This window comes from Bos javanicus, chromosome 13, assembly GCF_032452875.1.
Source record: "Bos javanicus breed banteng chromosome 13, ARS-OSU_banteng_1.0, whole genome shotgun sequence".
Classification (NCBI taxonomy): Eukaryota; Metazoa; Chordata; class Mammalia; order Artiodactyla; family Bovidae; genus Bos; species Bos javanicus.
This window is the reverse complement of record NC_083880.1, coordinates 40068103-40080873: the sequence shown is the minus strand read 5'-3', so window position 1 is coordinate 40080873 and position 12771 is coordinate 40068103. Positions and strand designations below refer to the sequence as shown.

Sequence of the window (12771 nt, the reverse complement as noted above, 5' to 3'; positions counted from 1 at the left end):
TTCTGACAACTTTTCATACTTATTTCTGAAAAAGATTATAGGGTAATCATTCACTAAGAATCTCCTAATTTATTTTTAATCATTCAAATCAGCATTGAAAAATCTTTGGAAAAAAATGGAAAAACTTCAGAAAAAAAAAAGCATTGGAAAAAGAGGATAGAGGAAGGAAAATCATACATTATTGAAATTTTATTTACTTGCTCTGAGAGTTTCCTGTGAAAATGCAGGTGCCCTTTCTAGTGATAATTTCATGCATGATGGTCATTCTCAATGAAAATTTATCTTTTGGCTAGATGAGTTATTAAAGTAGCCTTCCAAAACATTTTTTAAAGAGAAAGAGAGAAAATAGGAGAATGTGAATGTAAGAGTTGCATTGCATAAAGAGACAGTACCTCTTCAAATTGCTTTGAATCACTGCAGCTTATTAATAACAGCTAAGATGGTGACTCAGTCGGTAAAGAATCCACATGCAATGCAGGAAACCTCCTGCAATTCAGGAGACGCAAGTTTGATACCTGGCTTGGGAAGGTGCCCTGAAGAAGGAAATGGCACCCCACTCCAGTATTCTTGCCTGGAAAATCTCATGGACAGAGGAGCCTGGTGGGCTACAGTCCATGGGATAGCAAAGAATTGAACATGACTTAACGGCTAAACCACCACCACCACAGCCTTAGTTTAAACTTGAGGTTTAAAATCATAAGGGAACCAGTGAGAGGTTTGGATGGGGCCACAGCTTCTCAGTCAAAATTTTGAGTTAACACAAGTCAGCTGTTCCCTCTGGAGGGCACAGAGGTGGAATGACACAGTGTCTTGAATTTGCTTTATTGAAAGTAGAACCTTCTTTTAAAGTTGTTTTTTTTTTTTAATTTTTAAAATGGGCCGTTTTTTAAGCCTTTATTGAATTTGTTACAATATTGCTTCTGTTTTGGTATTTTGGGCCACAAGGCATGTGGGGTCTTAGCTCCCTGACCAGGGATCGAACCTGCACCCCCTGATTTGGAAGGCAGATTCCTTCTTTATAATTAATTAATTTATTTCAATGGAGGCTAATTACGTTACAGTATTGTGGTGATTTTTGCCATACATTGACATGAATCAGCCATGGGTGTACATGTGTCCCCTGGTCCCAAACCCCTCTCCCTATCCCATCCCTCTGGGTTGTCCAGTGCACTGGCTTTGAGTGCCCTGTTTCATGCATTGAACTTGGACTGGTCATCCATTTCACATATGGTAATATACTTGTTTCAATGCTATTCTCTCAAATCATCCCACCGTCACCTTCTCCTACAGAGTCCAAAAGTCTGTTCTTTATATCTGTGTCTCTTTTGCTGTCCCGAATATAGGGTCGTTGTTACCATCTTTCTAAATTCCATATACATGTGTTAATATACTGTATTGGTTTTTTTTCTTTCTGACTTACTTCACTCTGCATAATAGGCTCCAGTTTCATCCACTTAATTAAAACTGACTCAAATGTGTTCTTCTTAATAGCTGAGTAATATTCCATTGTTTATATGTACCACAACTTTCTTATCCATTTGTCTGCCGACGGACATCTAGGTTGTTTGCACGCTCTAGCTATTATAAACAGTGCTGTGATGAACACTGGGGTACATGTGTCTCTTTCAGTTCTGGTTTCCTCAGTGTGTGTGCCCAGCAGTGGGATTGCTAAGTCATATGGAAGTTCTATTTCCAGTCTTTTAAGGAATCTCCACACTGTTCTCCATAGAGGCTGTACTAGTTTGCATTCCTACCAACAGTGTAAGAGGGTTCCCTTTTCTCCACACCCTCTCCATCATTTATTGTTTGTAGACTTTTGGATCGCAGCCATTCTGACTGCGTGAGATGGTACCTCATTGTGGTTTTGATTTGCATTTCTCTGATAATGAGTGATGTTGAGCATCTTTTCATGTGTTTGTTAGCCATCTGTATGTCTTCTTTGGAGAAATGTCTGTTTAGTTCTTTGGCCCATTTTTTTGATTGGGTCGTTTATTTTTCTGATATTGAGCTGCATGAGCTGCTTGTATATTTTTGAGGTTAATTGTTTGTCAGTTGCTTCGTTTACTATTATTTTCTCCCATTCTGAAGGCTTTCTTTTCACCTTGCTTATAGTTTTCTTCATTGTATCAAAGTTTTTAATTTTAATTGGGTCCCATTTGTTTATTTTTGCTTTTATTTCCATTACTCTGGGAGGTGGGTCATAGAGGATCTTGCTCTGATTTATGTCAGAGTGTTCTGCCTGTGTTTTCCTCTAGGAGTTTTATAGTTTCTGGTCTTACATTTAGATCTTTAATCCATTTTGAGTTTATTTTTGTGTATGGTGTTAGAAAGTGTTCTAGTCTCATTCTTTTACAAGTGGTTGGCCAGTTTTCCCAGCACCACTTGTTAAAGAGATTGTCTTTTCTCCATTGTATATTTTTGCCCCCTTTGTCAAAGATAAGGTGTCCATAGGTGCGTGGATTTATCTCTGGGCTTTCTATTTTCTTCCATTGATCCATATTTTTGTCTTTGTGTCAGTACTGTACTATCTTGATGACTGTAGCTTTGTAGTATAGTCTGAGGTCAGGCAGGTTGATTCCTCCAGTTCCATTCTTCTTTCTCAAGATTGTTTTGGCTATTCGAGGTTTTTTTGTGTTTCCATACAAACTGTGAAATTATTTGTTCTAGTTCTATAAAAAATACCATTGGTAGCTTGATAGGGATTGCATTGAATCTATAGATTGCTTTGTGTAGTATACTCATTTTCACTATATTGAATTCTTCTGATACATGAACATGGTATATTTTCCCTTCTATTTGTGTCATCTTTGATTTCTTTCATCACTGTTTTATAGTTTTCTATATATAGGTCTTTTGTTTCTTTAGGTAAATTTATTCCTAAGTATTTTATTCTTTTCATTGCAATGGTGGATGGGATTGTCTCCTTAATTTCTCTTTCTGTTTTCTCATTGTTAGTGTATAGGAATGCAAGGGATATCTGTGTATTAATTTTATAACCTGTAACTTTACTATGTTCATTGATTAGCTTTAGTAATTTTCTGGTGGTTTCTTTCGGGTTTTCTATGTAAAGGATCATGTCATCTGCAAACAGTGAGAGTTTTACTTCTTCTTTTCCATCTGGATTCCTTTTATTTCTTTTTCTTCTCTGATTGCTGTGGCTAAAAATTCCAAAATTATGTTGAATAGTAGTGGGGAGAGTGGGCACCCTTGTCTTGTTCCTGACTTTAGGGGAAATGCTTTCCATTTTTCACCATTGAGGATAGTGTTTTCTTTGGATTTATCATAATTTTGGCTTTTATTATGTTGAGGTATGTTCCTTCTATGTGGAAGGCAGATTCTTTACCACTGGACAGCTAGGGAAGTCCCAAAAGTGGAAAGTTTTAAACAAATTTTAAATATTGAAATGGAAAAATGAAAAAGAAATGAATGAGGCAAGAGTAGTAACATCTTGAGTCTAGGTGTTGGGTCCATGGATATCACATTTTTTTCCACTTTTGCATTTAGAAATTTGGTTAACATGAAAAAAGAGAAAAGTAAGAGCAGCAGAGGAGAGGGCAGTACTGGAGGCAGGTGGCGTCACGCAGTCACAGGACCCCATGGCGAGGCCGAGCCTGTTGGGGTGAGGTGCCTTCTGGACCCCGAGCAGAGACGGCAGACACGTCGTCGGGTGTACAGATGTGGACTCAGGAAGGAAGCCTGGGCTACAGAGAGGTGGTGGTGGAGAGTTAGCCACATGGAGGAGGCATTTAAAGCCTCAGGTCTGTATGTCCTGGAGAAGTGAGTGTAGATCTAGGAAGGGAGATGGCCAAGAACTGGGCTCAGCACTCCAGAGTCCAGATCCTGAGAAATGAGGGGTTCGAGCACAGGGACTGTCAGGCCCCCTCTGCAATCCACTAAGGTGTCTGAGTGATGGAAGGGCTCTCTGGAGCACAGAAGCTGTTGGCCACATCCCCTGCCGTGAGGGGTCAGGTGATACCAGGCCTGGATGGTGACTGGTGTGGGTCTTGCCTTCTGGAGGTCGTGTAACAAGAAGCTGTGAGCTCCCTGACCGACTTCAGCAAATCTGAACATTTTGCTGGTAGTCGTTTAAAATCTTTGTATTTAAAACATGCAGTAAAACAGTAAACATATAGTGACTTCATCCCCGAGACCATTGCCCCAGCAGAGCTGTCTGTAAGTCGTGGAAAAGTAAAACATGTTGTCGCTTATCTAACGTTTCTAACAAAAAGGCCAGTGTGTGTCTCATTCCCCTTTCCTGTGTGCAGGCACCTCGTTCGGAAGCCCTCACCATTCTCGGGTCTCTGGTCTGCTTTCCGAACACCTACCGCGAGATTCCCCTACGGCAGCCGGTACCTGAAGTTGCTGAAGTCGCCACGGGAGCAGAAGATGTCAAGGTACGTGATGCCGTGACGGAATCTCAGGTTAGCGTCTTCTCACTCGAGCTGTGTGGTTCTGTGGTTCCCTCTTCCACTATTAAGCTCTTGCTGCTTATCCCTGAAAGTTTTGTCAGTCCTTTATATGTATCAATAGTTGTTTTTTTTTTTAGAATACTAGTTTTGTGGGATTGAATGAGCTAGATGCAGAGTGTGCTACAGTTGTAACTGAGAGTTAGGTTCTGTGGGTATTTTTTCTTAGATCTGTTTATCATCCCTGTGGATCATAATTTTGTAATGAACCATTCTTTCTAATAATTTTATTAGTTTAATTAGGCTGTATTTGTGCATCAAATGAATTTATAAGAAATAATTGAAATATTCAATCCCATTATTGGCCTGATTAAATACTACTAATATTTGAAGTTCTAAATTATTCCTTGGAGAATAAAGCTGATTTTTTTCCTCAGCTGACTTTGGGGCAATCAAAGATGGCTTTCAAATCAATCAATTTGTGTATCTATAGTACACATGAATAATATGTAGTTCAGTGTACAGTATATAATCCAGGTAAAAAGAAAACTGAGATTTTTTTTTTTCCTATGCGTGTGTGCGTGCTCAGTCACTTTAGCCATGTCCAACCTTTTGCGACCCCATGGACTACAGCCCTCAGGGCTCCTCTGTCCATGGGACTCTCCAGGCAAGAATGCTGGAGTGGGTTGCCATGTCCTCCTCCAGGGGATCTTCCTGACCTAGGGATCAAACCTGGATCTCTTGCATTCCAGGCAGAATCTTTACCTCTGAGCCACTGGGGAAGCCCAGAAAGAATCATTTGCTCTGCTCAGTTTTTGTTGTGCACACAGAAACGCTCTTCTTTAGTGGGCTTTAGATCCCGGGGAGCCCCTCCCCGATCTGAGACCACCATGCCGCTTCCCTAGGCCCTCTGTGTCCTTCCCCAGGTTTCCTTGACTGGGGGCTCTGCCCCCCTCAGTCCTTTAATGGCCCCAGACTGCCTTAAAATATGGGCAGAACATGTGGGAAGTCAACTACTAAGCAAGGTTTTTACTTTCCTTCATTTTGTGTTTTTAGCACTGCCTCATAAGTATCTTACTGAAGAATGCCACAGAGGAACCGAGTGAGTGTGCAAGGTAAATGTTGCGGAAAAGGTGAACTCATTCAGAATTTTAAGTTACACATTCACGCGAACTCAGTGTTAAAAAATACTGTCTTTCCATTTTACTGTTAGACTAAGAAGTACAGTACGAATTATGTGGGGGGAATCATTTATTACTTTTTTTAAGAGGTGCCATTATTAAGTGAAAAGTGTAAAGTACAGAAGATTATGCCACCTGCTGTGTAATAAAAAGCAAGATTTGTGAATATGTGGGTATATTCCCAGATATTTTTAACACGGAAGAAAATGGAAAAATAAAACCAAAGCTTATAAAAACAATGTATGTATAGGGTAGCGATTCTTACTTGGCAGTGGTTTTGTGTCCCAGGAGACATTCAGCAACATCATTCACCAACATCATTCACCATCTGCTTGCCGATGATACTGAATTCATTTTCCTGGCTCCTTCTTCTAGCCTCTTATATATTCAGGTTTATGTATGAAACTGCCTGCTTGAACCTCAACTTGGGTGTCCCAATACATCTAAATTGAACACAACCATAACTGAAGCCTTGAGTCTGCTGTCTTCACCAGAGCCTCACTGTCTCAGGCTTCATCTCAGTATTTGTCACCATCATCTGCCCAGAAGCTTGGGAAAATCCTTGATTTCTCCTTTACCTGCTACATTCAAACCTTCAGCAAGTCTTGACAATACCATCTTTCCCTCTTTCCCTTTAGTATAGAAAGGCAAATTTCTGTCAAGCTAAATATGGAAGAGAAATGTGAATAATATGGTCAGTCTTTCTTCAGTTCAGTTCAGTTGCTCAGTCATGTCCTACTCTTTGCAACCCCATGGACTACAGCATGCCAGGCTTCCCTGTCCATCACCAACTACCAGAGCTTACTCAAACTCATGTCCATCGAATTGGTAATGCCATCCAACCATCTCATCTTCTATAGTCCTCTTCTCCTCCCGTCTTCAATCTTTCCCAGCATCAGGGTCTTTTCAAATGAGTCAGTTCTTCACATCAGGTGGCCAAAGTATTGGAGCCTTAGCTTCAGCATCAGTCCTTCCAATGAATATTCAGGACTGATTTCCTTTAGGATTGACTGGCTGGATCTCCTTGCAATCCAAGGGACTCTCAAGAGTCTTCTCCAACACCACAGTTCAAAAGCATCAATTCTTCGGCGCGCAGCTTTCTTTATAGTCCAACTCTCACATCCATCCATAACTACTGGAAAAACCATAGCTTTGATTAGATGAACCTTTGTCAGCAAAGTAATGTCTCTGCTTTTTAACATGCTGTATAGGTTGGTCATAGCTTGTCTTCCAAGGAGTAAGCATCTTTTAATTTCATGGCTGCAGTCACCATCTGCAGTGTTTTGGGAGCCCCTAAAAATAAAGTCTCTCACTGTTTCCATTTTTTCCCCATCTATTTGGCATGAAGTGATGGGACTGGCTGACTTCCCTGATGGCTCAGACAGTAAAGCATCTGTCTACAATGTGGGAGACCTGGGTCTGGATGCTGTGATCTTCGTTTTCTGAATGTTGAGTTTTAAGCCAACTTTTTCACTCTCCTCATTCACTTTCATCAAGAGGCTCTTTAGTTCTTCTTCGCTTTCTGCCATGAGGGTATTGTCATCTGCATATCTGAGATTATTGATATTTCTCCTGGCAATCTTGATTCCAGGTTGTGCTTCATCCAGCCCGGCATTTCAGTTAATCTACTCTGCATGTAAGTTAAATGAGCAAGATGATAATATACAGCCTTGACGTATGCCTTTCCCAATTTGGAACCAGTCTGTTGTTCCATATCCAGTTCTAACTGTTGCTTCCTGACCTGCATACAGATTTCTTAGGAGGCAGGTCAGGTGGTCTGGTATTCCCATCTCTTGAAGAATTTTCCACAATTTGTTGTGATTCACACATCCAAAGATTTTGGCTTAGTCAATAAAGCAGAAGTAGATGTTTTTCTGTAACTCTTGCTTTTTCGATGATCTGACGGATGTTGGCAATTTGAACTCTGGTTCCTCTGCCTTTTCTAAATCAAGCTTGAACATCTGGAAGTTCACGGTTCTTGTACTGCTGAAGCTGGCTTGGAGAATTTTGAACATTGCTTTCTAGCATGTGAGATGAGTGCAATTATGCAGTAGTTTAAACATTCTTTGGCATTGCTTTTCTTTGGGATTGAAATGAAAACTGACCTTTTCCAGTCCTGTGGCCACTGCTGAGTTTTTTCAAATTTGTTGACATATTGAGTGCAGCACTTTCACAGCATCAGCTTTTAGGATTTGAAATAGCTCAACTGGAATTCCTTCACCTCCACTAGCTTTGTTCGTAGTAATGCTTCCTAAGGCCCACTTGACTTCACATTCCAGGATGTCTGGCTCTAGGTGACTGATAACACCATCATGGTTATCTGGGTCATGAAGATCTTTTTTGTATAGTTCTTCTGTGTATTCTTGCCTCCTCTTCTTAATATCTTCTGCTTCTGTTAGGTCCATATCATTTCTGTGCTTTATTGTGCCCATCTTTGCATGAAATGTTTCCCTGGTATCTCTAATTTTCTTGAAGAGCTCCCTAGTCTTTCCCATTCTGTTGTTTTCCTCTATTTCTTTCACTGAAGAAGGCTTTCTTACCTCTCCTTGCTATTCTCTGGAACTCTGCATTCAAATGGGTATATCTTTCCTTTTCTCCTTTGCCTTTTGCTTCTCTTCTTTTCTCAGCTATTTGTAAGGCCTTCTCAGACAACCATTTTGCCTTTTTGCATTTGTTTTTCTTGGGGATGGTCTTGATTACTGCCTCCTGTACAATGTCATGAATCTCTGTCCATAGTTCTTCAGGCACTCTATCAGATCTAATCCCTTGAATCTATTTCTCACTTCCACTGTATAATCATAAGGGATTTGATTTAGGTCAAACCTGAATGGTCTAATGGTTTTTCTCTACTTTCTTCAATTTAAGTATGAATTTGGCAATAGGAGTTCATGATCTGAGCCACAGTTGGCTCCCAGTCTTATTTTTGCTGACTGTATAGAGCTTCTCCATCTTTGGCTACAAAGAATATAATCAATCTGATTTTGGTATTGGCCATCTGGTGATATCCATGTGTAGAGTCTTCTCTTGTGTTGTTGGAAAAGGGTGTTTGCTATGACCAGTGCGTTCTCTTGGCAAAACTCTGTTAGCCCTGCTTCATTTTGTACTCCAAGGCCAAATTTGCCTGTTACTCCAGGTGTTTCTTGACTTACTACTTTTGCATTGTGCTGCTGCTGCTGCTAAGTCGCTTCAGTCGTGTCCAACTCTGTGCGACCCCATAGACGGCAGCCCACCAGGCTCCCCTGTCCCTAGGATTCTCTAGGCAAGAACACTGGAGTGGGTTGCCATTTCCTTCTCCAATGCATGAAAGTGAAAAGTGAAAGTGAAGTCTCTCAGTCATGTCCTACTCTTAGCAACCCCATGGACTGCAGCCTACCAGGCTCCTCTGTCCATGGGATTTTCCAAGCAAGAGTACTGGAGTGGGGTGCTATTGCCTTCTCCAGTTGCATTGTAGTCCCCTATAATGAAAAGGACATCTTTTTTGGGTGTTAGTTCTAGAAGATCTTGTAGGTCTTTATAGAACTATTCAACTTCAGCTTCTTCAGCATTACTGGTTGGGGCATAGACTTGGATTACTCTGATGTTGAACGGTTTACCTTGGAAATGAACAGAGATCATTCTGTCGTTTTTGACATTGCATCCGAGTACTGCATTTTGGACCATTTTGTTGACTATTATGGCTACTCCATTTCTTCTAAGGGATTCTTGCCCACAGTAGTAGATATAATGGTCATCTGAGTTAAATTCACCCATTCCAATCCATTTTAGTTCACTGATTACTAAAATGTTGATATTCACTCTTGCCATCTCCAGTCTTTCTTAGTTGTGTGTAAAAGGAGTTAGGCAGTGAAATTAGAGCCATATAAGTGTAGAGAAGGAAGCAGACTAAAAATATGAGCAAGATTTCAAATAAATGGAGGAGAATTAAGAGAAAATACAGTTGTAATTGTGGGTGATAGTAATTCAGAAAAGTTAAGAAAAATAGTAAGTTTCATTATATAAATCGGAGTGGGATGAGATGGCATGATAGCAAACAGTATTAAGAGAGTGTATTGGAATACAGATTGTAAGTAAGATGATGATACTGCCGTTAGCTTAAAAAAAGTCTCGGTAGACAAATCTTCACAATCACAAAGGACATCCTCAGGATACAGAGAACATGCGGAGTCACTACGAGTGTAAAAGAACAGGAAGATGCTAAATGGGGATGCTAAATGATGGATCTCAAAGCAAGAAAAGATCAGAAAGAGCTGTTAAAAATGAGTGTGGCTTAGAACTCAAGGCAGGTGAGTGTTGCTTAGGTTATAAAACCATTTTACGGGTCACTATGTTCTCCATGGTGCAAGGCTAATAGTTACAGAGAAATGCAGGTGTTCCTAGAAATGAGAGATCTCTGCTCTTAGCAAATTGCATTTAACAAGTAGGTTAATGGGTCATTAAAAAAAAGAATACACACACACACACACATATATATGTACACACATGCATGCAAAAGAAAAACAGCTCTTAAAAGGGTAAAAATATGATGTGGGGCATAATTCCAAGTTGTATAGATTGTAGGGAGTTGAACAATCAGAGTCTGAGTTAGGCCAAGGGAAGATAAAGAGGCTTGGGGTAGAATGTAGAATACCTGGGGAAGGCTGCAAAGTGAGATGCAAAGTACAGTTTCCAGACTGAGAATAGGTGTAGGAATTAGGCAGGAGGAGAAAGAGATGTAGACAGTTCTAGATCATCAGGAAAGCATGGAGCTCCTGTCTAATGCTGGCACCTGAGAACCAAGAAAGGCCCAGCACACACCTTGTAACCAATGGAAAAGCACAGCTGTTACCCAGCGGCAGAAGGTGACATGTTTGTCAAGGGATATTTTAATTCATTTGTTCTGAAGCACTTAGTCATTCTGATCGGAAGAGGTGAGAAGCTAGTGAAGTGCAGTGGTTTTAAAACATCAAAATAGATGGATTTTAATTGCCGAATTATTTTGAGCACTCAAGAGCACTCAGTATGCAGGGCCAGGCACTGTGTCGGATTTGATTGGCACTGGGTGTGGCCTCTTACTGCAGAGAGCAGCATACACGCATTCCAGCAAGCTTCTGGTTCCAAGTAGAGGTTTGGAGCCCCTTTTTGTTCAGAAAGTGAGCAGGTTGGGCGGGGGGCGGGGGGCGGGTGTTGGCTCAAGCATTTAAATTTCATATATGTGCCTTCAGGAAACATTAAGAGAAATATGACTTTTTGATCATTGTAAAAGATAGTGAAAATGAAGTCGTGTCCGACTCTGTGACCCCATGACTGTAGCCCACCAGGCTCCTCCGCCCATGGGATTCTCCAGGCAAGAATACTGGAGTGGATTGCCATTTCCTTCTCCAGAACATCTTCCCGACTCAGGGATCGAACCCAGGTCTCCCGCATTGCAGGCAGATGCTTTAACCTCTGAGCCACCAGGGAAGCCCCAAAAGAGTTGTCGGCCTCCTGGGCACCCAAGAGAGTGGCCCGTATCAATTCCAAAGAGAATTATTGCCCAGTCTTGTTTATAATTGAGAAAGGTAATTTTTAAAGGACTATGCAACTTAAAGAATATAGTGTCTTAACACATTGTTTAAGAGAAGTAACAGTGAAACTTAACTTTGAAAGTTGTGCTCAGGTATTCTTTACGATGAAATACAGGATTTGTCTCCTGTTTGTGGTAGGTGTTGTGTATTTTATTGTATGGAAAGTAATTATAAACTCAATTTCCAACAGTTTTCTAAGATTCATGTTTTTGATTCTTCCTCAAAAATATTCTGAAACAATAAAATGTGATACAAAAATTAGTTTCAGCAAAAATAAGTGGTACATTGCTGTGACAATTCACAGAAAATACACCGTGTATTTCATTAAGTATTTAATTACTAACCGGAAAACCAGTCTGTTGAGGGTACCTTATCTTTTTTCTCAAGAAGACCTTTTGTTAATGTAGCTACAACTTTTGTGACTTTGTAAACAAGGTTTAAAATATCTTGTCATTGACAAATACCAAGAAAATGCATCTCTTCACAAGGGTTTTATTCCTTTTTCATCTTTTCCAAAAGGTGCATTGCCATCTGCTCCCTCGGGATCTGGATCTGTGAGGAGCTGGCACAAGGCACTGGCCACCCTCAGCTGCAAGAGGCCGTCAACGTCATTGGTGTCACTTTGAAGGTACTGCCAGTTCATTGTGTGTATTTGACATCGAGTGCCTCAGATAGTCAACCTGTTGTAGGTTGAATTAGCACCATCCCTATTTCCCTCTATGATACAGAGAGTTTTGATGCAAAAATTCTTTCTCTGAAAGCCACGTGGAACATTCTGTGAGGGTCCTGGGCGGGGCTGCCAATGGCTGCTTCCCTCAGGTGGCTGCCTTCTGGCCATCCGCCGCCTGAGCTTCGGGAAAACTGGCCCAGGGCTGGGCACCCGTGACCACGTGCTGATGAGAGGGTCAGGGATGCATTTCATCCCCATGTCCCGCTGCCCTCCGCCTACTGGCAACACCATCCCCCTCGAAGGCCCCCGTAACCTTAGTGCCTGGCATCCTGGGCCTGCTGCCTGGAAGGAATCTGTCCCGCTTATCCCTGCTCAGCTCAGCAGAGCACCCCTCGGCGGCTTCTCTCTGCTATCCGCCCCCCGTCTCTCACACTTCTTTGCACTCGTAGCTTGTCTTGTCTGCTATGTCCCTCACTTCGCCGTCGTCACCTTATCTGTCTCTGGCTGAGATGACAGCCATGCCTGCGTTGTGTTTCTACCGTGTGACTTGCCCAGTGGGAGGCAACAGGGCCGCCCCAGGGCCTACTCTCCCCATGTTCCATTGCGCCCTCAGACCCTGCATGGGGCTGTGTGGCGCATTAGGAATATGATGGAGACCAAGATGCAGGATGATAGACACACAGAACTAGCAAACACACAGAAAGGATTGGCTCTTAGCCCTTAAGGCTGTATAGAAGTTTCTGTGGGGGAGGAAGAGGAAACAGAAGAGCTGGAAGGGGTGGGCTTGGTGGCCTCGTGGGGAGATGACATCTCTGGCTGTGACCTGCAAGACATGGCAGCACCTGCCAAATGCAGACCTGGGGGCCCAGTGTCCTGGACAGAGCAAGGAGCAGGTGCAAAGGCCCTGGGGCAGAAATAAGCCAGAGTATCTGAGGAGTGGACAGAGGCCGTGAGGGTCAGGTGGCGGGAGG

The 12771-nt window shown here is 41.9% G+C and overlaps 1 protein-coding gene across 5 annotated transcripts in view; it reads left to right on the top strand.

Annotated features, from left to right (window-relative positions):
- The window catches only part of RALGAPA2 (Ral GTPase activating protein catalytic subunit alpha 2), a 279065-nt gene that overhangs the window by 162114 nt on the left and 104180 nt on the right, over positions 1 to 12771 (top strand). For all 5 annotated transcript variants that reach the window (XM_061436379.1, XM_061436376.1, XM_061436378.1 and 2 more), the window contains 3 exons: positions 4266 to 4394; positions 5463 to 5521; positions 11650 to 11758. In XM_061436379.1, coding sequence (XP_061292363.1) covers positions 4266 to 4394; positions 5463 to 5521; positions 11650 to 11758 — 297 coding nt within the window. The remainder of the gene's footprint in view (positions 1 to 4265; positions 4395 to 5462; positions 5522 to 11649; positions 11759 to 12771) is intronic.